Consider the following 22641-nt stretch of genomic DNA (forward strand, 5'->3'; position numbering starts at 1 on the left):
ATAACTTATGTGTATATATATATATATATATATATATATATGTAGAATGTAATCTAATTTTGCAGACAGAATATGTACATAAACATAGGAAAAAGACAAAGGAAACTTTTAACAGTAATCCTCTATGAGTGTTATGCTTATGATAACATTTATTTTTTATTTTTGTTTTTCAGTTTTGGGCTCAAAATATCACCCTATTTTTATAATCTAAAATTTTAAAATGCAAATTAAAGATTATATGAAGATGATCTTATCATTTTGCACATGGTGGTTTAGTTGCTAAGTTGTGTCTGATTCTTGTGACCCCATGGACTGTACCTTGCCAGGATCCTCTGTTCATGGGATTCTCCAGTCAAGAAAACTGGAGTGGGTTGCCATTTCCTTCTCTAGAGGATCTTCCCAACTCAGGAACCAAACCCTGGTCTCCTGAATTGCAGGCAGATTCTTTACCAACTGAGCTACAAGGGAAGCCATATTCTTTTGCATATGGATACCTATTTCCCTGGACTGTTTTGAATCCCTTCAGATCTTGATTTCACCATTTAGTGAAAGTGAAAGTGAAGTTGCTCAGTCGTGTCCGACTCTTTGCAACCCCATGGACGGTAGCCCACCAGGCTCCTCTGTCCATGGGATTCTCCAGGCAAGAATACTGGAATGGGTTGCCATTTCCTTCTCCAGGGGATCTTCCCAACCCAAGGATCGAACCCAGGTCTCCCAGGTTGCAGGCAGATGCTTTAACCTCTGAGCCACCATATATCAGAGTCTTCACGGCTTCCCTCGTAAGCCAGTCAGTAAAGAGTTTGCCTGCAATGCAGGAGACCCAAGTTTGATTCTTGGGTTGGGAGCATCCCCTGGAGAAGGAAATGGCAACCTACTCCAATATTCTTGCCTGGAGAATCCCATGGAGAGAGGAGCCTGGCAGGCTACAGTCCAGGGGTTACAAGAGTCAGACAGGACTTAGTGACTAAACCACCACCACCACTGTCTTCATCTTCATCTATAAGAGAAAAATAACAACAGTATAAACATCATAAGTTTTTATGAACACTAATTGAATTTTGATATATATAAAGCACTCTGAAAAATACCTGACCCACAAAATATACAAAGAGAGAGAAACTAAATGTTGTCTACCATTTTACCTTCTTGAAGGTTTATAAAAATAAAGAAATATATCTTTAAGATATAGGACAGACTTTATTTCCTCCTCTGTGCCTATAAGTCTTGCTTATCTTTCAGAGTCTCACTAGTGACTCTAAAATGGAGGTGACCTTTTAGCTTGGTTTGGAATTTAGCTTTAGCCTTCAGAGAAAACTGATTTGGTAAACTGATTTAGTGCTTTCAGTAGCTTCTCCAAAGCTCATTCTTACCTGTCTGGAGCAGGAAAGGAAGGAAATCACTTAACTTGGGAAAGATTAGAGCCATGAAAGTTAGTGTGTCCTGCTGATCATCCTTTGACTTTATGGTGGCTGGTATTAAAATGATCTCATTGATTTTGTTCTGGAGCAGCTTGGAAAGTCCCAACATTTCTTAGCTTTCATTCATGCTTTATAAAATCCCAATATTTTTTGACTGTTGTAGGTTTATCATGCTGACAATTTTCCTTCTTGACAAATAAGTATTGAAGTTTTGACGAACAGTCCTTGAGTTGAAAGCATCATTTTTCTCTCTCTCCTATTGTAATTAGGTGCTATGCATTGATTCCTATAGGAAAGGCATTTGTGTCATAATAAATACTTTGGGTAAATAATCCCTTTTCAACTTTCTAGTTTTTTTCTAGAGTTAAATCATTCAGTTGAACTTATATTCATCAAGCTTTTAGACACTAAATGTGATATGATGAACTGAAATGTACTCTGACCTCAAAAGTTCATAGCTTCATAGAGGAGTTGACAAGTATAAAATTTTTTGCATTGTAAACTATACATTCACATAAAATAAGAAAAGATTAAACTTCAACTAGGACACTGGAGAACTCAGTTTCATTTAAGGAATTTGAAAGTGTTTTCATTTACAGGTAAATGGGACGAAGGCATTCCAAACTGAGGGAGCAAGTTGAGCACAGGGGCAAAATGTTCAGCTGGGGCCAGCATGTAGCAAGCAGAGTGGAATATAGGAATATGAAGCTGAGAGGGCAGCTTGAAATCAACCTGTGAAGAAGGATTTTGAGTGCCTATGAAAAGAGCTTACTCCACTGGCAATGATGCATCCTGAGGAATAACACAATCATAGTTGTTCTTTAGGAAAGATAAAAATGATGGTGAGGGCCCTTTGTAGGGAGGAGAGAATGTAGAGACATTGATAAGTATGGTTAAATTTTTTGTTAAAGCATAGAGGGTTGATACATTTCTAGTCAAGCACATGTTCTTTCTTGGAATTTCAACTGCTAATATAAAAGCAAGTCACCAGTCTCTTTTTTTAATAATTGACTACCTAATCCTACCAGATACAATGAAGCCTCTTCTAACTTTTATGTTTTCTCAATTCAATTAGGACCTAAAGTCTTCATGAGGGGAACCCACTAAAACTTTTATCTCTATTTTTATGACTGCATGAAACCTAAATATTTCCTTGTTTTCTCTACTTAACCTCAAGCCATAGGGGGCAGACATAGATCTGAGAGACTAAATTGCTTCCACTTTTTACTTTCTAGAACTTTATAGAGGCCATGTTGTTCCCTACCCAACCTTACATAATGTGGGTTAAAGTCAACTAGTATTTTATGTGTTCAGTTCAGTTCAGTTCAGTCGCTCAGTCGTGTCTGACTCTTGGCAACCCCATGAATTGCAGCACACCAGGCCTCCCTGTCCATCACCAACTCCCGGAGTTCACTCAAACTCATTTCCATAGAGTTGGTGATGCCATCCAGCCATCTCATCCTCTGTCGTCCCCTTCTCCTCCTGCCCCTAATCTCTCCCAACATCAGAGTCTTTTCCAATGAGTCAACTCTTCCCATGAGGTGGCCAAAGTATTGGAGTTTCAGCCTCAGCATCAGTCCTTCCAATGAACACCCAGGACTGATCTCATTTAGGATGGACTGGTTGGATCTCCTTGCAGTCCAAGGGACTCGTAAGAGTCTTCTCCAACACCACAGTTCGAAAGCATCAATTCTTCGGTGCTCAGCTTTCATGATAGTCCAACTCTCATATCCATACATGACCACTGGAAAAACTATAGCCTTGACTAGACGGACCTTTGTTGGCAAAGTAATGTCTCTGCTTTTGAATATGCTATCTAGGTTCGTCATAACTTTCCTTCCAAGGATTAAGCGTCTTTTAATTTCATGGCTGCAATCACCATCTGCAGTGATTTTGGAGCCCAAAAAAATAAAGTCTGACATTGTTTCCACTGTTTCCCCATCTATTTGCCATGAAGTGATGGGACCAGATACCATGATCTTAGTTTTCGGAATGTTGAGCTTTAAGCCAACTTTTCACTCTCCTCTTTCACTTTCACCAAGCGACTTTTTAGTTCCTCTTCACTTTCTGCCATTTTTATGTGTACCAAGCATTTATGTACTTGCTTAACTTTATCACTTAGAGGTGTAAATGGAGCCATTGACATTTGATATGTTATAAAGATTGCATGTCAAATTAGAGACAAAAATTATTCAATAAAATAATGAAATAAGTTGGGGGAGGAGTGAATCTTCACTTATTTCTCATAATACAAATTCAGTAAAAATTCTAGAGCATTTAATGATTTGAATATGAAAAATTAAAAGCCCCATAATAATATGAAACTATAATATGGCCAAAGGATTTTATAATGTTGGACTGGCAAAGAACTTTCAAACTCTCTTTGAGAAGTAACAAATCATAACAGAAAAATGATGAATTTAGTTATGGAAAATAGAAATCTTCTACACCAAAGAACAAACCATAAATCCATATATGAGTTTGAAACACCAGAAACACATACACAACCACGCACATAGCAGAAAATTATTCGCTGCAATTATTATAAGGTTAATATTTTTACATATAAAGAGTTCTTACATGAGTATCTGTAAAGAAGGATATTCAACAAATATGTAACACACTTCTTTCAAGAAAGCATATGTGTTAATCGTACTTCTTGAATGACTTCTGCTTCCAGTGTACTAGATTTACAGCAGTGACATTTTCATTCAAGAGATAGTGCTGAGCCCTGAGTCTGAGGCCATGAATCTGTGAGGAATTCAAGGGAACTGCTGAGAATGAGAAATTATGACCTGTAAGTAAAGTTAAATAAAGTTGTTCTGACTCCTGAAGACTTAGGAAACCTACTTAAAATCTTTGAGTTTATTTATAGTATCCACACAATGGTGATAATAATACTTAACTACATCACTAGGTTATTAGGAAAATTAATGCACGTTAGTAAACCTTTGATGTCAAAGGTAAACTTTGCTGCATGGTGAATACAGAAAATGGTTGCTTCTCTGTAACCTTCTGCTTAAATAAATGCATGATGTTTACATCAAGTATTTACACTAATTCTGAAATTGAATATTATCAGAGGTACTTTCATTCACTCTTTTATGGAAACGTGTGTGCTAAATTCAAATTTAAATGCATTGGTAACTACCATGAAGTGTGTTAATTAGTCAGTCATGTCTGACTCTGCAACCCCATGGTCTATAGCTCACCAGGCTCCTCAGTCCATGGAATTCTCCAGGCAAGAATACTAGAGTGGGTAGCCATGGCCTTCTCTGGGGGATATTCCTGACCCAGGGATCGAACACGCATCTTCTGCATTGCAGGCAGATTATTTACCATCTGAGCCACCAAGGAAGCCCAGGAGCTATTATACCCTAAAGAAAAACCCATGAATTTTCCCCTCAATGCATTGTGACTTTTTCTTTATGTCATTTAAGCATCTTAGTATCTGTGCGACTCAACTGCTTCATTGTACAGTTTGAAGATGAGCAAACTGAGGTACAAATACCCCAGTAAAATATGAGAAATGTGAATAATCCTTTAAATCACTTCCACAAATTCTGGACAAAGACTCTTATCTTTATAATGGTTTTTATAAATCATTTAGTTCTGCCTCTCATTTCACAAATGAGGAACGTGAATCCAGAGTGGTTAAGTAACCTGCCCCCAGGGCACAGAGTTGGAAATGGTTCTTGTATCTCATACTTACTCCTTTAACCCCTAGTCCAGTGCTCCTTCCCCTCAAGTACCCAGAACAGACACGTAGCCTTAGCAGATTTATTGTATCTTTTATGTAAAATATACATGTTTTAGATTTGGTAGATACCTTAGATAGAGATCATAGTCTCACCGGCATACGCTGAAGGCTAAGGTGGTAGAGAGAAGGAATTTGATCTTTTTCATCCATCAAATACTGCCGGGAAGCTTTTGACTTTGCGCAAGATGAAATTTGTTTACATTTGGTTGAATATCATCAGCATCTGATATTGTGAACCCTAGATTTAGGGGTTCAAATGCTTACACTACCCTATTCATGTAGAAAAGAATCCAATAATGACTTTCTGGGAAGTTGTGCTAATGCATTTACTCCAGATTAATTTCCAAACTTGCCTCATTCAGAACTTCCTACTAGGCTATAAAGATCTGGGATCAGGTCAAGAACTCTGTTTTTAAAAAGTACCCTGGATGATTCTCAGGATCATCCAAGTGTTTGAACCACTGGAATAGAGCACAGTTTTCAGAAAACAACTACCTGCTTTCTATTACTTACCTGGAAGCTGTCAGTGGGTGTACAATTTAAATACATAGTGTAAATAATGAATTGCATTTTGCAAGTAATTTTTTTTTTTTTCTTTTGGTTTTTGTTTTTGTCTTGTAGCCTGTGCTTCTTTGGTTAATTACAGATAGTAAGAGATAACCTTCCCAGTATTTCAGTGAAGAAATCAACATTTTGTCTGATATAAATTTGTAGAATTAGTGTTGTCATATCCTTGCACAGTTGAAATAAAATGGTATTACTGAAAAATTTTTGCAAAAATGCAGCATCTTACCAATAACTTAGGGGTAAGATAAATATCACCTCATGATCATATTATCCTTTATGTGCATGCATTTTATGGAGGCAAAAAGTGAAGTAAAGGGGAGGCAACTCCAAGGTCATGAATGCATTTGCACATTTTAAATGTTAAAGGGTATTTTAAAGGTTTATATGCTAATCTATTCTGGTTTCTAGTTTTCTTCTAATCTCCTTCTAAATTTTGGAAGTAATCTTAGTATTCACTTATAGATATCTTGTCCAGTTGTAACTTTTAGGCAGGACAGAGGTAATTTGGATTCCCGAGTGTGAGGTGAGAAGTGATGTTTAGATATAAGTCTAACTAAATTATACTCCACAGCAATGAGCATATGTTAGTGGATCCCACAGTAGCCATCAGGATGCATTTCATCTTCTCTGAATCCATAGCAAGCAAAACCTAATTCTACATGAATGTTGTGTATTTAAGTAAATATATTTTTAAGGCAAAATCTGACTTGTCTTTCAGACCTGAAGATTTATTCTAGTTAATAGTAATTAATTATCTGTTTATAAAATTACTATCTTTGAGCATTAATAAAAACTAGGTATGGTAGAGAAAATAAATATTCAAATAGATAAGCTATTGTGCTGATTCTATATTTCAAGAAATAATGATAGAAAAAAAGCATTTTTTTAAGGGCTTTTTAAAAAAAATGGGCACTTTTCCCAGCTTTTCTATTTCCTGTACATAATATGGATGTTTGTTTGTTTTTACAAGTTAACAGGGCCAATGATTTAAATTGTTATTGAAACATGCTTTGAACAATCAAGTGGCTTATGTTGGCATAGATTTGCTTGAAACCACTGGTATTTCTCTAGGGAGAAGTGGGAAATCCTTTACCTATCAGGCAGTGGATTTTTAAATTTTTATATTAAGTATATATATGCATTGATTTGGGTAGTTTCCCCAAATTTCTAACTGTGTAATCATTTTTGAAAATCCACATCTAGGTTTTAAAACCCAAAACAAAAAACCAACTTCTGAAAGCTTTTCCTGAAGCTTTACTTTTTGTTGCAAAGTGTAAAATAACTTTCTGAAGTGCCTTCTTTAAGTCCTGGTGGTGGTACGATCTGTGGTTTGTTTGGGGAGATTTTGTTTTCAGGAAAGAGTGTGTTTTCTTATGAAAGAGACAAGGGAAAGTTTTACCTGTCTCTCTCCTGTGTCCTTTTTCTCTCTCTCTCTCTTTCTTTCCTTTTCTTTTAAAGATTGGTGATAAGGAATTCTAACTACTTAATGAGATGGGAGAGGCCTCACTCCATTGGAGTGGAGGAGTCCAGGTGGAAGTTGATGGATTGGACAGGTAAAGAGAAGAGTCCCGCCCCCTCATGCCTATAGTTGGGTATATATGAGGGAACCTAAAATTATGTACAGAGAGAGAAAGAGACAGAAGGACTTGAGTTCTGTTATCTTCCTAGTAGATTTCTACTGTAAGGGTCTCAGAGGGGGTGGGGGGGTTGGCAAAATCCTGGAGCCAGAAGAGAGGACAGCGGCATTGATCAATCTTACAGCTAACATGTTGTACCTGGAAAACAATGCCCAGACTCAATTTAGTGAGGTAAGGCTTTTAGATTTTAGCACTCCATTTAGAGATGCTATTTTTATTTCTCTTTTTAAAATAAAAGCTTACATATTTGTGGTTCTTGGTCACCCAATGTAATGTTTTTGCAAACTGTGTATAGGAATCTCTTTTTCTTGGTTAATGTTTTCTGTGGTGACTGTAAGAGTGTTTTTAAAGTAAAAGATGAAACAGTAGGAGAAAAGGGAGAAGAAAAATTTCTGGGGAGATGTTATGTATTTGAAGAAGCTCAATATTCAGGAGTTTAGAAAATCACTCTGTATGAGAACAATCTAAGAGAGCAGATCATATTCTGCCAGACTCACTGAAATGACTCCTCTGTTGGGTTTTCACTTACCAGTAGGACAAATTTGTTGACTGTGTCTCAACTTAGTTAAGTTCTCAGTTTTGTCTCCAGACTTCATCCTAAAAGCAAATTAAGTGTTTTTTTTTTTTTGTTTTTTTTTAAGTAATTAGATGAGATTTTTTTTTTTTTTTTTAAGCCATCTCCGTTTTGAAGTCTGTCAATCCAGAGATCCACCTAAATCCTGAAGGGACTTCACTCAGGTCCCTATTGTCTGGTGATTTGACTTCAACTTTCACTGTATAATGAGTTATTATGGAGTGATGCATTATTAAATATTTATGTATGCATACATGTAAATGTATATTATAGCACATAGGATTTTATTTAAGGAATTAATGTTTGCCGCCCTGATCTGTCTTCAACACATTTGTTTCAGGGATTTAAATCTCTGAATAAAAAAAATCCTGAAGAGACTCTAAGGCTTTGAGGAAGTTTCCTAAGGTTGAGGGAGGTCTAACAACAATATTAGTTTACATTCCTCAGAATAGGGCAGCTGTGTTGACACTAATCAGACTGGGGAGGGGGGAGTGCAGTGTGAAGAGAGTGAGTTCAGTGTTTCGGATGAAAATGCTTGCAGGTGAATGCTTCGAAAAGTAGACTGGAGTATTCAAATAGAGCTCCTTAAAAATCAGAACAAAATGCACAGTACTCTGGGCAGAATGCACAAGGGAAGCCTCCACACCGGCGACAAAGCTGGGCCAGTGCTCTCATATTGACCGTGCTATTGTCTAGACACCTGAACTGTGTAAATATAGCAGGGGAAATATCGAGTTATCTAAAGAAGGAAAAGGAAGTGCCTATTTTCCTTTAAAACATTCAAGTAGGCTTGCTTGTCCTCGGTGGAGAAACTTGAGTTTCTTGTTTTGCTTTAATATTGAAAGTCAGCTTAAAATGTTACTAAGCAATTACAAAAAATGGACGTAACATTTATGATTATCTTGTTTCTATTTGATCCAATGTTGTCCTGTTTTGATCATGAAAAAAAAAAAGGAAAAGATCTGTCAGTCATATCATATCTGACTTTGTGTTCGTGAAAAATTTGGCGCGCATTTATAATCAGGTTAGGATTCCTGTGTGTGTAAATAAAAAGGTTAGAAACAAAAGTTGACTTTGAAGTATCTCTAAGAAAAGTATAAAGCTGATGTAAAGTAGAAAGAACTGATTATTCCTCAAAAAAGAAAAAAGAAACTGCATAAATACTGTGATGAGAAGCTATTTGTACGAATGACTGCCTTTTATGGAGGTAAAGGAGTCATGCTGTATGTGATAGTATGGCGTCCTCACGGTGAAAGAAAATACCTTTACACGAGTCTGCATTTTTCAAAACTTTAGGGGATGTGTGGTCAGATGCTGAAGAGACAGCAACTGTCTGTTTTCTTTTGAAATGCTAACATACACAGAAGTTACCGATGAAAAAAATATGGCGGCATTTCTCTACTGTCCTGTGTCTTTTCCTGTATTTTGTCATGATTTTTATATCCTTCCGCTAGTGTGTATAATATGTTATCTCCATGGCTTCATTTCCGTTCTATTGCTTAAGAACAGCTTTCTTTTCTGCATAGGGTTGAATAACTAGCCCTTTGTAGAAATGCAGTTCTACAAGGAGGTATACGAAATGCCTGGGACCACATGGCCCTGAGAATGTAGAAATTTCTTTCCAAATTTATAACGTCTTAGTATTCACCTTCTGATAACACTCATGAATAACCGTCAATACAGAATCAGCCATTTATGATTATCATATAAGAATTGTTTTTAAATTGTTAGATTAAGACTACAAAGGCATGCCACGTCCCGTGAGAGTGAAAATTATTTGAAAATCGCAACCCTTTCTCTGACTTCAAATAATGTTTCCATTTAACTTGCCAGCAACTTCCTTGGATTGGTAACTCAAAAACAATATAAGCAAGCTGTTCCTCCTCTTTCCCCTAACTTTCCAGTTCTTTGCCCTCAAGCAGAGAGGAATTTGGGGAAGCTGTTATTGAACAGGAAAGGGTCCGGAAGGGAGGGGAAAGCAAGTTGGATATAACAGGCTTGGCTTAAGGTTCCACCCTTGGGTTACAATGAAGAGGCCTCGAGCAAGTACCTTTCCAGTGCGCCAGGGTGGAATGACACAGCCTCCAGAACTGGTCTAAAGCTTAGAGAGAGAGGCGCCAAAGAAAGGAAATTCTTCACAGATTAAGTTGGAGTTCCATTTTCTTACCAAAAAACCTGGGTCCAGTGTGTGTATGTGTGTGAGAGACAGAGAGACACCGAGAGAGACTTTGAAAACTTTCAAACTCCTCCTTAGAAGGACGGTATTTTATTTAAAAATCCCTATCTGGGCTTGTGTATGAAGATGAAAAAGGACTGGTGAATGGGTTACAACATTCAAGACTTCAAGGCTCATATATTGAATCACCTCATTTTACAAATCGAGGTTAATGACTTCTCTTTCTGAGAGAGCTATAGCTGTAAAAATGAGTCCCTTTTACTTAACCTTTTTCTCTTTGATACCAAAAAGGAGAGAGTATACTCTAAAAAAGGGCTATTCTGAGTCATGGCAACTGCTCCAAAAAGTTTCCAGAAAGAACTGGTATGCAAATCTAGTTGAGAGTAGGAAGAAAAGTGCTGAAGCAGCAGTATGAGCCTCCAATGACCTGAATAAGTTCAGGTCATTGCCAATTAATGGACCTCTGGGTGCATATTGGCAAGGAAAATAGTCTTTCCTGTCCCAATACCACTTCCAAAGACTGAATCAGATTTTCCCCTGTGGGAGTGGTTTTTATCTTTGAAGTGAATACATGAATTCTTTTAAAATTTCCAATGTTGTACCTCTGCGATTTTTAGCACCGTAGGTAAAATCACAGCGGTAAGAAACAGAAGCTGCAGACTTAATTCAGGTGTCAGGCTGGTTGCCGTTCCTCACTCCATGCTGTGGTCTTAGATTGCACTACTTGTTTTACAATTGGTTTCCCTCAAGCCCAGAAGGGACTGGGAGAAAGAGATCACAGATGGTAGATCATATTTTCCTATAAATCACTTATCCTTTACCTTGATAAGGTAAAATCATGTTTGGTTTGTTTTGTTTTCTAGAAGAGCAATGATCCTCAACTGGGGGTGTGGAGAGACAGTAGGAAATATCAATGAATGGATGTTTAACTAAAACAATCAAAAAAATATTGGTTGCTCTTTCATCATACAATACATATTTTCTGAATACAAAGTTTGCTGAAATTTTTTTAGACAATAAGCACATACAGAATTTAGATTCTATATTCTTCATGTTAAGGGAGTATGTATTTGAGGTCATGAGAATTTATCAAGGAAGGATACAGGTCAGACAGTTGAGAATTCTGTTACCACAAATGTACCCAACCTTTCTTTGAGGGGCACATAATTGTGTTGGTAAGGATCTGTGCTGGTGAGTTAGAGGCAGATGGGTAAAAATGTTCCCTTTAAAGTAATAGTGAGAAATTAAACTTTTCGCATATTGAGTTTTAAACATTACTACTTTAAACATTACTTGTTTTATATTAGTAAGTAAGGAAGAGACCCAAAAGACACATCAGTGAAAAATAACCTGGTTGTTTCCATAAAAGTCTTACTGTTTTGAAAATGGAAGTTTTTCCAAATCTCAATGAACTCAGAATTGTCTTTTGAATATATGATGAGCAAAAAATCAGATGGCTGGTACAGTCTTATTGTCCAGGGCCAATTTAGGGAAGGAGTTGCCTGTGAAGGACATCCAGTAGGGTAGCAGATTTTGGTTCTGGAAGAGAATGGATTGAAAGGTCAAGGTGAAACAGTTGATCTAAGAGTTAAGCTATAATTCTTATTCCAGATCTTCTCTTCAGGACACAGTTTGGAGGCACAAGAAAATAGGGACCTGTGGCTTATTGAGCTGTTATCTCTATCAACATTTTATAATTTTCACTTACGCTTTTTAATAAAGTTGAAATGTGTCAATATTCATGAGGAGTGGTATTGAGGAGGAGAAACTGAAGTTATAAAAGGGACTACTGACTTATTCTGTGTAAATAAATATTTACTGAGCATCAGTTACATATAAGATGGTACATAGGATGTAAAAATGAATATGAAACAGTTCCTATACCAATAAGTAACAGTTTATAGGGAGAATGAAAATATACAGTTATAATTAATATAGGAGAGACCTTGAGTGTCATATGCGAAGTGTGAGCAAGATAATATAAAGTATCAAAGAGAAAGAGAGTACCCTGAAGCAAGAGGACCTTGCAAGTCTATGTATATGTGTGTGTGATGAGGATTCACTTGGAAGGATGAGTAGAGAACTTTCTAAAGTTTTAGAAATAAAAGAGGGAAGGATGATTTCAGGTGCAGAAACAAGCATCAGCAGAGACATAGAAGCAGGTGCATACTGGGGTCCTCAAATGTCAGATAGTTTTGATGGAACTGAAAGTATGAAATAATTAGAAAATAAAGATAGAAATATAAGATAGAGTGGCTCATGGAGTGTCCTAACACATTTAATATAGTGGCTATGATAAGCCGTGGAAGAATTTTAAACAGAGGAATGGTGTAATTAGGGCTGTGTTAGAGTGCTCTTGGGGGGATATAGGGCTTTGTTGAAGGCTGCCTAGAAGTATAAAAATGCATTTCTCTGAATTGCACATAGGGTGCTTGATTTTCAAGGATATCCACTGCCTCTCTGGAACATTCGGAAGAGTAGAAATGGATTGTTTCTAAAGTCTCATGCAACTTGTGTTTCTCTACACATAGCTCTCTTTCATAGCTATGGTTCCTGCCATAGATAAGTTGGGAACTAGTGGTCTTGGTATGTCCCTATTTACTCCTGCTATTAAAATGTACTTATCAATAGCACCCCTTTTACTTTCCAAAAGTGTTCCTCTTGGAGGATAAAGTATATGGTCATCCTATAAAATAAGACCCACTGTTTGTTTTGTTGGGTTTCCCTTGTGGCTCAGCTGGTAAAGAATCCACCTCCAATGCAGGAGACCTGGGTTTGATTCCTGGGTTGGGAAGACCCCCTGGAGAAGGGAAAGGCTATCCACTCCAATATTCTGGCCTAGAGAATTCCATGGACATATACTCCATGGGGTCACAAAGAGTTGGACATGACTGAGCGACTTTCACACACACACCATTTATTCTATTATTCCCCCCTCCCTACCCCCTGCCCCCCCCAAAAAAAAGTGGTATATATTTGTCTATAAACTAAATACAGTAGCTTTGATATCCCAGCCACAGATCAATTAAATTGTCTCCCTTAGGAAAAGAAGCATTTTCTTACAACCCAACTTACTGAGAACTAGTTAAGTATAGTCCTGGTGCTTGTGCTAGGGCACCAAAAGGAGAGCAGTTATAGCCCCTGGCTTATGAGAAGTCACAATCCTAGTTTGTACATAAAGTATTCATTCATAAGTGACTCTGGTTTAAAACAGAAATGTTGTAAGAGACACCAAGGTTTCTCAAAGACAGTGAAGTGGGTCAATCTGTTCTTGATAAGGGTAATATTTCACATAGTTTGGAACTAGAATTTAGCCACAGCGGGAAGAGGGAAGGTCATTCTAGGTAGAAGGTAGAAGATTAATAAAAGTACAAAGAACAACTGCATAGGACCAAATGAAAGAGCATGCTATATTGACTTGAAAAGAGAATGTTGATTTAAACTGACCTGTGTTTAATCTGTATGTCAAAATGGAACACTTGTATAAGAAATAGCAAAAAAAAAAAAAAAAAAGGATGACAAGGGCTTTTATCTCACTAAGAGCTAGAACCCATGCATATTCGGAAAGCATGGGCCATGTTCAGAATTTTTTTTTTTTTCTAATTTTATTTTATTTTTAAACTTTACATAATTGTATTAGTTTTGCCAAATATCAAAATGAATCCGCCACAGGTATACATGTGTTCCCCATCCCGAACCCTCCTCCCTCCTCCCTCCCCATACCATCCCCCTGGGCCGTCCCAGTGCACCAGCCCCAAGCATCCAGCATCGTGCATCGAACCTGGACTGGCAACTCGTTTCCTACATTTGAGATCCAAACTTTGTCTACATGCTCTAGGAGTGACAGGTATCGTCCTGCAAGGAGGAAGAAAAATTAGTCCAAATGATTGCTTGATTTGGGTGAAGTTGTTTCCTGTTCCCATTCCTTAGACCTCTGTAGAGATAGATAAGGTTTCTAACCCTTATAGGGAGTTGGTAATTGCATTCTTAAATTAATCAAAACTAGGAACAAACTCTAGACTGATTTTCTATGTTAATTAGGGTCAACTTTATTTATTAAGTAGTCATTTTAGAATGAGAAAAATCTCCTCTCTGGTCATTGCTCTAAAAGCAAATAGAGATCATGGAGCTAAATGTGACACAATATCCCAAGTATGACTTTTGTTCAAGGTGAGAATCCCAATTGGGAAATAATAGAGCAGAAGCAAATATGAATATATCTTTTAAGAAACAAACAACACCCTAATTTAATCAAAAACAATTACAATAATAAAATCAAGCTCTTGGTATTACAAACTTAAAAAATTTGAAATAAAATTTTCAAATTTCACTTTGGACAAGGATATACATTTTTACTTAAGATCTGAACAGAAATATTGGGGCAAATGTCTTTCTTTCTGTTCATATCATCTCCTTCCACAATCTCCTGCATCATTTCCATCTCACTCAAGATGAAAACCTAGGCAGTTAAAGAGACGATGGTGGGGTAGGCAAGGGCAGGTACTTGGGGAGAAAACTCAGTGACTTGATTAAAGGGCAAAGAGAGTCGCTAAGAGGGTGACTGAGGCTCTATGATAAATGGGGGGATGGCCAAGCTTGTATCTCATTCCTTTCTTGTCCTTACAGACCTAATCCTCTACTGATGTAAAGTGAATTTTGAAAATATTTGATGTTGAAATGTGGTTTGTTCTGCCTTTACCTCTGCAAACATTAGGGGAAACAGTGAAGTTCCACATACGACCATGTTGCTATACAACCTCCTTTGCAGAAAACAGTAGTTATCTGAAGTGTCCATAAAAATCTTTTCAGAAACAGTACTTTAAATTTCCCCATATTTGATTTTTTTTAAATTTGGTCTGATATGTAGCACCCCTATCCTATACTCAAAGCATTCCTTTCCATTTTCTGCCTCGCCCCAAAAACCTAGTTCTTAATTCCAAATTTATTTCACGTTTGAAATAATGACTAACTTTATGCAGTTTCAGTCTCTTTTCAAAGACAAAGGAAAACTGAGCTGTTCTGTAAATTTTGAGATACCTTTCCCAGATAATATTTACCTGTCAATTTAAAATTCAGTTACTGGTGTTAGGATAAAGCACATGGTGCTTCTAGGTAATGGAATAACTGGCAACAATAAAACATTTTTGGAATGTCAGTGGATATGTGTAAAGTGTAAACTGATATCTTATGCAAAAATGGTGATATGAATTGCATCTTGTCCGTGTTTCTTATATGGGACCAAAAAAAAAATTTTTTTTTTTTCTTATAAAAGCTGAAAGAGGGAATTTTGAGTCAAGCTGTGCTGTTTTGCCAGAGGCGGAAATTTATGAAACACTCTCATCAGCATTTCTGGAAACACTACAAAAGAAATAGTTCTACTTTCTTATTGCTGCTAAAGCCACTAATAGGTGCAGTTTAGTATAATACCCCTATGAGCATTACCACCCCCAAAGCAAGCTTGCCTTGGAAAGAACTCTGTACAGGCATTTTCTTTTTCCTTTTAAGCTTGCGCAAAACACCCAAAGGGGCCATTTCCAATCCAGGCAGTGATCTTTCTCAAGTTCATTCTTTCTCAGATCACAGAGACAATGGGGAATATGCCCTGTTTACTCAAATCAGTCTGGATTAGTGTCACTTTATTGATGGAGTTAGAATTAAAAGGAAAACCATTACCCTCTCAAAAGGCAACATCAGATGTTTTGGGAATGGCTTGATTACTTTTAAATAGACCATGTGAGACTCTGTCACCAGGCTAAAGTTGAGGACTCCACAAGATCTACACAGAGAGAAATGGTCGCACTGGATAAAGTACAAAGCCTGTAATAAGCCTTAGGCTTGGAAAATTATTTCAGTGGATAATCCCAAAGCGCTTGGAAGCCTGAAAATCAGAATACTGGAATTCAGAGAAGTTACTTTTGCTGCCTTCTTTCTATATTCCAACTCCACCTTCCATATATTTATCTTCAGGTCAGATCCTTTCCAGGTTTTAAAACCTTGCTGGGGGTACTGCTTCATCCTTAAAAATATCTCAGGTTTCATTGGCTGCCCTCCCAGAATCACCTAGACTTCCTCTGAACTCTTTGTGCTTCTCTGTTCCACCCTGATTGCTTCCCCAAGTCTATAGACTGGAAACTCTTAGAGGGTAAAGGGTGTGTGGTATTTATCTCTACATCCTCCCTGCGGTCACCAAATAATGTTTCTGAATGCATTGGAGGCATGTATCTGTTGCCACTGCTCGGAGGGTTCTCTTCAGATAAAAATATGGAGTATTATAAATACTTACAGAAATGGCTGTTTATAACTGTGCAGAGAGCAAGGCAACTAACCGCACACATTGTACAAGCCTGGCCTCCACCTGAAGGTTCTGAATCATATGGCTTTCTCTAACATCTTGCAAGTCTTTTTTTTTTTTTTTTTTTAATGAGTCCAGCTATTTATTTCCTTATACTTCAAGTGGCAAAGGTTTTGAAAGAAAGAGAAGTTTCCTTAGTAAGGAATGGCTTGCTCTCTAACAGAAGTAAACAGTGTAAGATGTACTGCTTTCACTTAATTGATTACCTGGAGGACAGAGAATGTGTTTGAGTTTTCTACAAAACAGAACATATTAGATCTTTATCTTGCTTTGCAGTCACTTTGTAAATGTGTTTACTTGCTTCCACACTGTTCTCTTCATTCATTTTGTCCCCTGATGTCTCTCGATCATCACCAAGGATGTGGGTGGTTTGCTCTGGATGAATAAACTTGATGATTCGCAAACACGTTCACATTTTGTTTTCTATGGTGTCATTACTAAAGGATGCTTGAGAAAACTTTAAGTCATTTTGTTCTTAAATGTGGTGCCTCAGTTTTTTGTTGTTGTTGTTCAAATAAGACATTAATGAACTGTTGTAATTATTAAACTGATTGATTGATTGTTACTTTCATAGGGGAGTAAATAGAATGAAATTAATAGATTCGTGTCTTTTCAAAGTAAGGCATGACTTTGGCATAGCTGGAAACCTTGGTTTTATTTTGCAGTTAAAAGTGAATCTAAAAGAAACACTTCCACCTTATGTAAGTCACCATATCTAATTACAAAGCATAGTAAATCACTGAAAACTTTAATTATCTCAAATATAATGAAAATGTAGCAATCAGCAAAGAACTTGACAAGCAAAAGCAAATTAGAACTTGGAAACAGTGTTTCTGATTGAACATATATAAAATAGTAAAATGGAGGGGTATGGTCCTTATTTAATGCTTTAGTTTTCCAATTGAAGCTAGAGGCTAATGTTTCAACCTGGTGTGTGTGTGTGTGTGTGTGTGTGTGTGTGTGTGTGTGTGATGGGGGGTGTTAAAAGTCTAGAAAATGAAGTCATGAATTTAGACCATTTGCAAGAAATGGTTTATAAGTCTGATAAACTACTATCTCAGTTCCTCAAAACACCCAACACATTTGTAAGCCTTTAATTATGGCATTATTCTAAACTGAATTCTAGCTAACTGGGCAGAAAGTCATGGAAATTAGAGATGGAAGGACCAATTCTGTGGCCTCTCTACCAGAAACTAACATCTTACTTGAAGCTTGTGTCTGGGTGGTTTCTCTATCCATAGGAAGTAAATCATTATATGACCACAAAGATTTAGATTCTTACTGCTGACCTAGATGCTTGAGAAATAATATCTAGACCATCAGGTAAGAATTACCACCTTGGCACAAAAATGTGTATGCGTTTGTTTCAAGGAAGTAGAAGTCATTAATAAACTTCCCAGATAGGTGTGAGCTACCAAGTATTACTCATGGCCTTGTGAGTGACAGGACTGGCTATTCTGCTACTAGTTCCCATAAAAGCTAAAGTTAAAAGCACAATTCCCACCTAGCAGAACAAATCAAAACACAAATTTAAGGTCATTGAGATTATTTGGAGATTCACTGTAACATTTAAGGGCAATGGTATGTAAAGAGGTGACTGATTTGGAGCCATTTACTTTAACACAAGAAAGCAATCCTTAATTGGGTTACAATTGGGTTAGAATAGAATATACTTTCTGAAGGTGATTTTCATTTTGAAAATTTTTGCATTTCTTAAATATTTCTTGTGCATCTACTATGTCTCAGCCATGGTTGCAGATGAGACTCCGCACTCAACAAACCAGGTATTACCTCTTATAAGTTATTCTCTAGCAGAGTAAACCAGCATTAAAAGTATTATGTAGTAATTAATTTCAATTATAATTATATGATGTAAAGGGGAAAGTTACTGTGCCATGACAATGTGAAACAAAGAATACTTACCTGAGCACTCCAGAGAGGCTTCAACTTGGACATGACGTTGAAGCTGAAAGACCAGTTGTGAAGCAGCCTGCAGGTACAAAAGGCTTGAAGACTGAAGGAGTTTGCTTTTGAAAAACTGAAGGAATGCCATTCTTTAGTGACCAAAAAGGAGGGTCTCAGATAGTGTGGTGTAAGGCACTTAGAGATTGGAGGCCTTGGGCTCTAGATTAGAAACCTTTTCAAGATGTTCAAGCATGAGAGTGACATGGTCAGATCTTCAGGGAATTTCCAGACATAGTACCAAGGTGCTGGGTCTCCAAACGAATAGTTAAGGCTTTATATCCTGTTTTTAATGAATGGAAAGCATTTTCTTTAGATATGAAATAAGTATGCTTTCGTTGAATGTAACTCTTAGATAAAGATTTCAAGCAGAAATCCGAGTGACTCCAAGTGAAGGATACTTAAAACAGTGGGTAAATCTCAAGCCAGATGTTCTGGTTTCAAATCTGAGTTCTGTCACTTACTACCGTGAGCACTTACTCTTGTGGAGCTTCAGTTTCCTCATCTATAAAATATGCATGAAACATGAGATAATAATTCCACTAGCTCCTGATAATTAAATGAGTAAATATATGCAAAGCACTTAAACACTATAAGGAACAGAGTAAGACTCAGAAAGAATTTAGTACTAGTAGTAGTAGTAGTCAATAGTAATATAATACCTAAGATTCTTTTCACAGAGGATTAAAGTCAGGATACCATACAGGGTTCAGATCATTTTAACCTTGATGGGTACCATTATTTTATCGAAATCAGTTTCATATCATGGTGAGCAAAACTATCACCTGTGATAAAACGTTAATCACATTTAATCACCTGTTTTTAAGTCATAGTTTCTGAAATAGTTTAGACACATTGCCAAAGTTATTTTTAAATATTTTTAACTCACTTTGCTAAGTTGCTTCAATCGTGTCTGACTCTGTGTGACTCCAAAGACAGCAGCCCACCAGGCTCCCCCATCCCTGGGATTCTCTAGGCAAGAATACTGGAGTGGGTTGCTATTTTCTTCTCCAATGCATGAAAGTGAAGAGTCAAAGTGAAGTCACTCAGTCGTGTCCAACTCTTAGCGACCTCATGGACTGAAGCCTACCAGGCTCCTCCGTCCATGGGATTTTCCAGGCAAGAGTACTGGAGAGGGGTGCCATTGCCTTCTCCATAAACTCACTTTAAAAACCAGCAAAACATTATTGACGAGCTTCTAAAGTTACCATGGTATGTTTTCCCTGTAGATGGTATAACCTTCACTAAAGATCTCCATTACTACGTACTTTCTTTTCTTAGCATTACCATGTCTACTTAAAAAAATATTGACATGGATTGTTATAGATTGAAAATTTCCTCAAACGCATTTTTGATCTGACTTTAATTAATAATGCCTGGTTCACTTTAAAGAAACTAAAACTCTGTATACTTTGCTATATTATCTGGATCGAGAATTATTGAATATTAAAGTTATACCTTTCTGCTAAGCCCAATGCTTCTTTGGCATGTAATGGTGATGTCAGTTTCTTTTAGAATTGAGGATGCTCATGATAATAGTTTTATTTATTTGTCATTATTACTAAAAGGGAGTACTTAATGAAATCATAGAATTTAAAGTTTATTTTTCCTTAACTGAGCTCTACACAGTGTAATTTAGCTGTATTTAGATTGAATTTTAGCTTCACTATATTTCACACTTCCTGGCTTTTCAAGTACTATGGCTAATATTTGTTGACACTGTTGTCTACTGGATTAGCCAACTTTATATTTTTTTGTCTCACCTGCCCTTGTCAGTCTTGGCTGGAGCTTTTAGGGAGCTCTCTCTTAAGTTATGGAATCTGAGTTATGGACCTCAAAGGAATCTTGACACTTTGTATTAGAAAATAAAACATTCTGATAAACTCTTTGCAGTCTGTCTTTCTAGGTTTATATGTTTAAAACCTTTATTTTTACATTTTGTTTGTTATAAGGTATGAGTATATTTTACCTCTAAACACTTATTTCTAGGATCATTTGGAAGACGAAAGAAATAAAATATATTTTCTACTTAACAAAACCTAGTTTTGAGAAAAATGTGACGCTCAGTACATTCTTAAGGTGGAAAGACGGTGCCTTAATTTGACATTAAAATACAAATATCTTCTTGACAATTGGAGCACTTTCAATCAATTGTGTTTAATTCTAGCATGAAACAAACCATCATTCTTTGAGGTGAGGCAGGTGGTAGAAAACAAAAAAATGACAAGTATTTCTCCCTCAGGCAGTGCTTGTTGAAAAGTCACTATCTTGCCAATATTTGGGGATAAAAATGTAGTACTGTCTGCTACAGCATAATCGAATGAATGCTTTGCAAAGCCAGGGTCATAAAGAAAACTGTTTTCTTTTCCCAGGAGGGTTTTTAGAATGTTCAAAAAGCACCTCCATGAAGCCTGAGGTGAAAGGTTATATTAGCTGAAGAAGCTATATATGCTGCCTGAAACAATTTGGATTTGTAGGCTTGCTCTGGCAAATCTATATAAAGAAAGAAGAAAAACACAAAAACCAGTCATCTCCTTTTTCGAAAGCAATCTTTTGGCATTATATTTAAATAGTATTGTAGATGAGAATAGTCAGCCCTAGAAGAATGTTAGAATGGTTCACCAGTATGTCTCATCATCAGATTCAATCTCCTCAATTTTATATAGATTTTACTTTATAGGAAACTACTGTCCAGGTTGGTTTAAGCACCTTATAAAAGTGTTAATTACTCAGTAGTATCTGACTCTTTGTGACCCCACGGATTGTAGCCTGCCAGGCTTCTCTGTCCATGGAATTTTCCAGGCAAGAATACTATAGTGGGTAGCCATTCCTTTCTCCAGGGAATCTTCCTGACGCGGGGATCGAACCCAGGTCTCCCTTATTGCAGACAGATTCTTCACTGTCTGAGCCACCACCTTGCCCAGGGATAAATGACACATTAGTGGCAGTTGTGACTTTGACCCCATGTCTCAGTTCAGAGTTGTTCTGCACTACTAGAATCCATTTAGGAGTAAAAGGAGTGCAGAAGAATGTTCAGTTCCCTGGTCATCTCTAACAGTCAGGAATTATAATTTCTTTCAAATGAAATTTAGTCAACTTATTGTTTCCTGTGACAAAGGTCCATTTGAATTGAAGCAAATAAGTTGACTATATGTTGCCAAAGTTACCTCTCCTATGCCTGACATGGCACTTATTCCCATTTTTTTTTATTAATCTCTTGTCATTTAGTATGGACTGTTGTTGTCATCTTGCCATAAAGTAGCTATTACAGATAGTAATATCTATAAAAAGCAGGACAGAGAACTTATAAAATTTCTCTTACACAGATAAATTGAAGGAGAGAGATTTTTAGAAATGGAATATGATGCACCAGTCATGTGACTTGATTAGACTTCTTTTTGATATTTAATTATTTTATAGTAGAGTAATTATAAAGTCAACTTTAAGTAAGTATAAACCCAAGCATTCAATATTAAATTTTGTTTACAGTGATATATACTGATATACATTATTACTGAGCTGATGAGAAGAAATTTCAGGCTCATAATATATTTAGAATGTAAGCTCATCAAACAATGTAATCCAGGAAAGAAAAATGAAGTGAAACTAAAGGGATTGCCTTTATAGAACACTTTTAAAATGATGAAAAGTCAGGAGAAATATCTCATCTTTATTGTTATTTTAATTCTAATCATCCAAACTGAAGAAATAAATCAGAGTCTGTAGATGACTATGAGAATCCAAAATAACTGATGGAAGAGATTAAAAAAAAAAAATGAGGAAATACTCTTTCCGTATTTGGTAATGGCAGCTTTACTTGCTCTTTCCTACTGGTGAGAGCAGGCAGTTTGAGATTCAGCCTCTGGGTGTCCCTACACTTGCCATACCAGCTTCATGTTCTAGAACACCTCCACGGTGTTCTGTGATTAACCAGAATATTGAGCTTTCTGTCACCAGAGTGTGTTTTATCCTCTCTGAGGGCAGATCAACTAATTTGTGATGAAACTGAATACACTGAAGCTACAGATGCTGGTAATTTTCTACGGTCCACACAGTATCTTCACTTTCAAAGTTATTTTTATAGGAATTAAAGCATCTCTTTGAGTTTTTAAAAAATATCCACTGTTTTACTTTACCAGGTTTATAATAGATACCAAATTATGTTCATTTTCATCTTTTATATTTTTTGGAAAGA

At 36.7% G+C, this 22641-nt stretch overlaps 1 protein-coding gene across 21 annotated transcripts in view; it reads left to right on the forward strand.

Moving 5' to 3' along the window:
* Positions 1–22641, forward strand: part of TP63 (tumor protein p63) — a 271926-nt gene that overhangs the window by 153602 nt on the left and 95683 nt on the right. For 5 of the 21 annotated variants that reach the window (XM_086319230.1, XM_086319348.1, XM_086319280.1 and 2 more), the window contains exon 1: positions 7368–7553. The exons of the other annotated variants lie outside the window; for them this stretch is intronic. In XM_086319230.1, the coding sequence (XP_086175356.1) occupies positions 7512–7553 (42 nt within the window). In that variant the 5' untranslated portion in view covers positions 7368–7511. Of the gene's footprint in view, positions 1–7367; positions 7554–22641 lie in introns of those variants that run through there. 21 annotated transcript variants of the gene reach the window in all.

The sequence above is a fragment of the Bos grunniens genome, chromosome 1 (genome assembly GCF_055505025.1).
Source record: "Bos grunniens cultivar Pamir isolate PY7600 chromosome 1, Bosgru_T2T1.0, whole genome shotgun sequence".
NCBI lineage: Eukaryota > Metazoa > Chordata > Mammalia > Artiodactyla > Bovidae > Bos > Bos grunniens.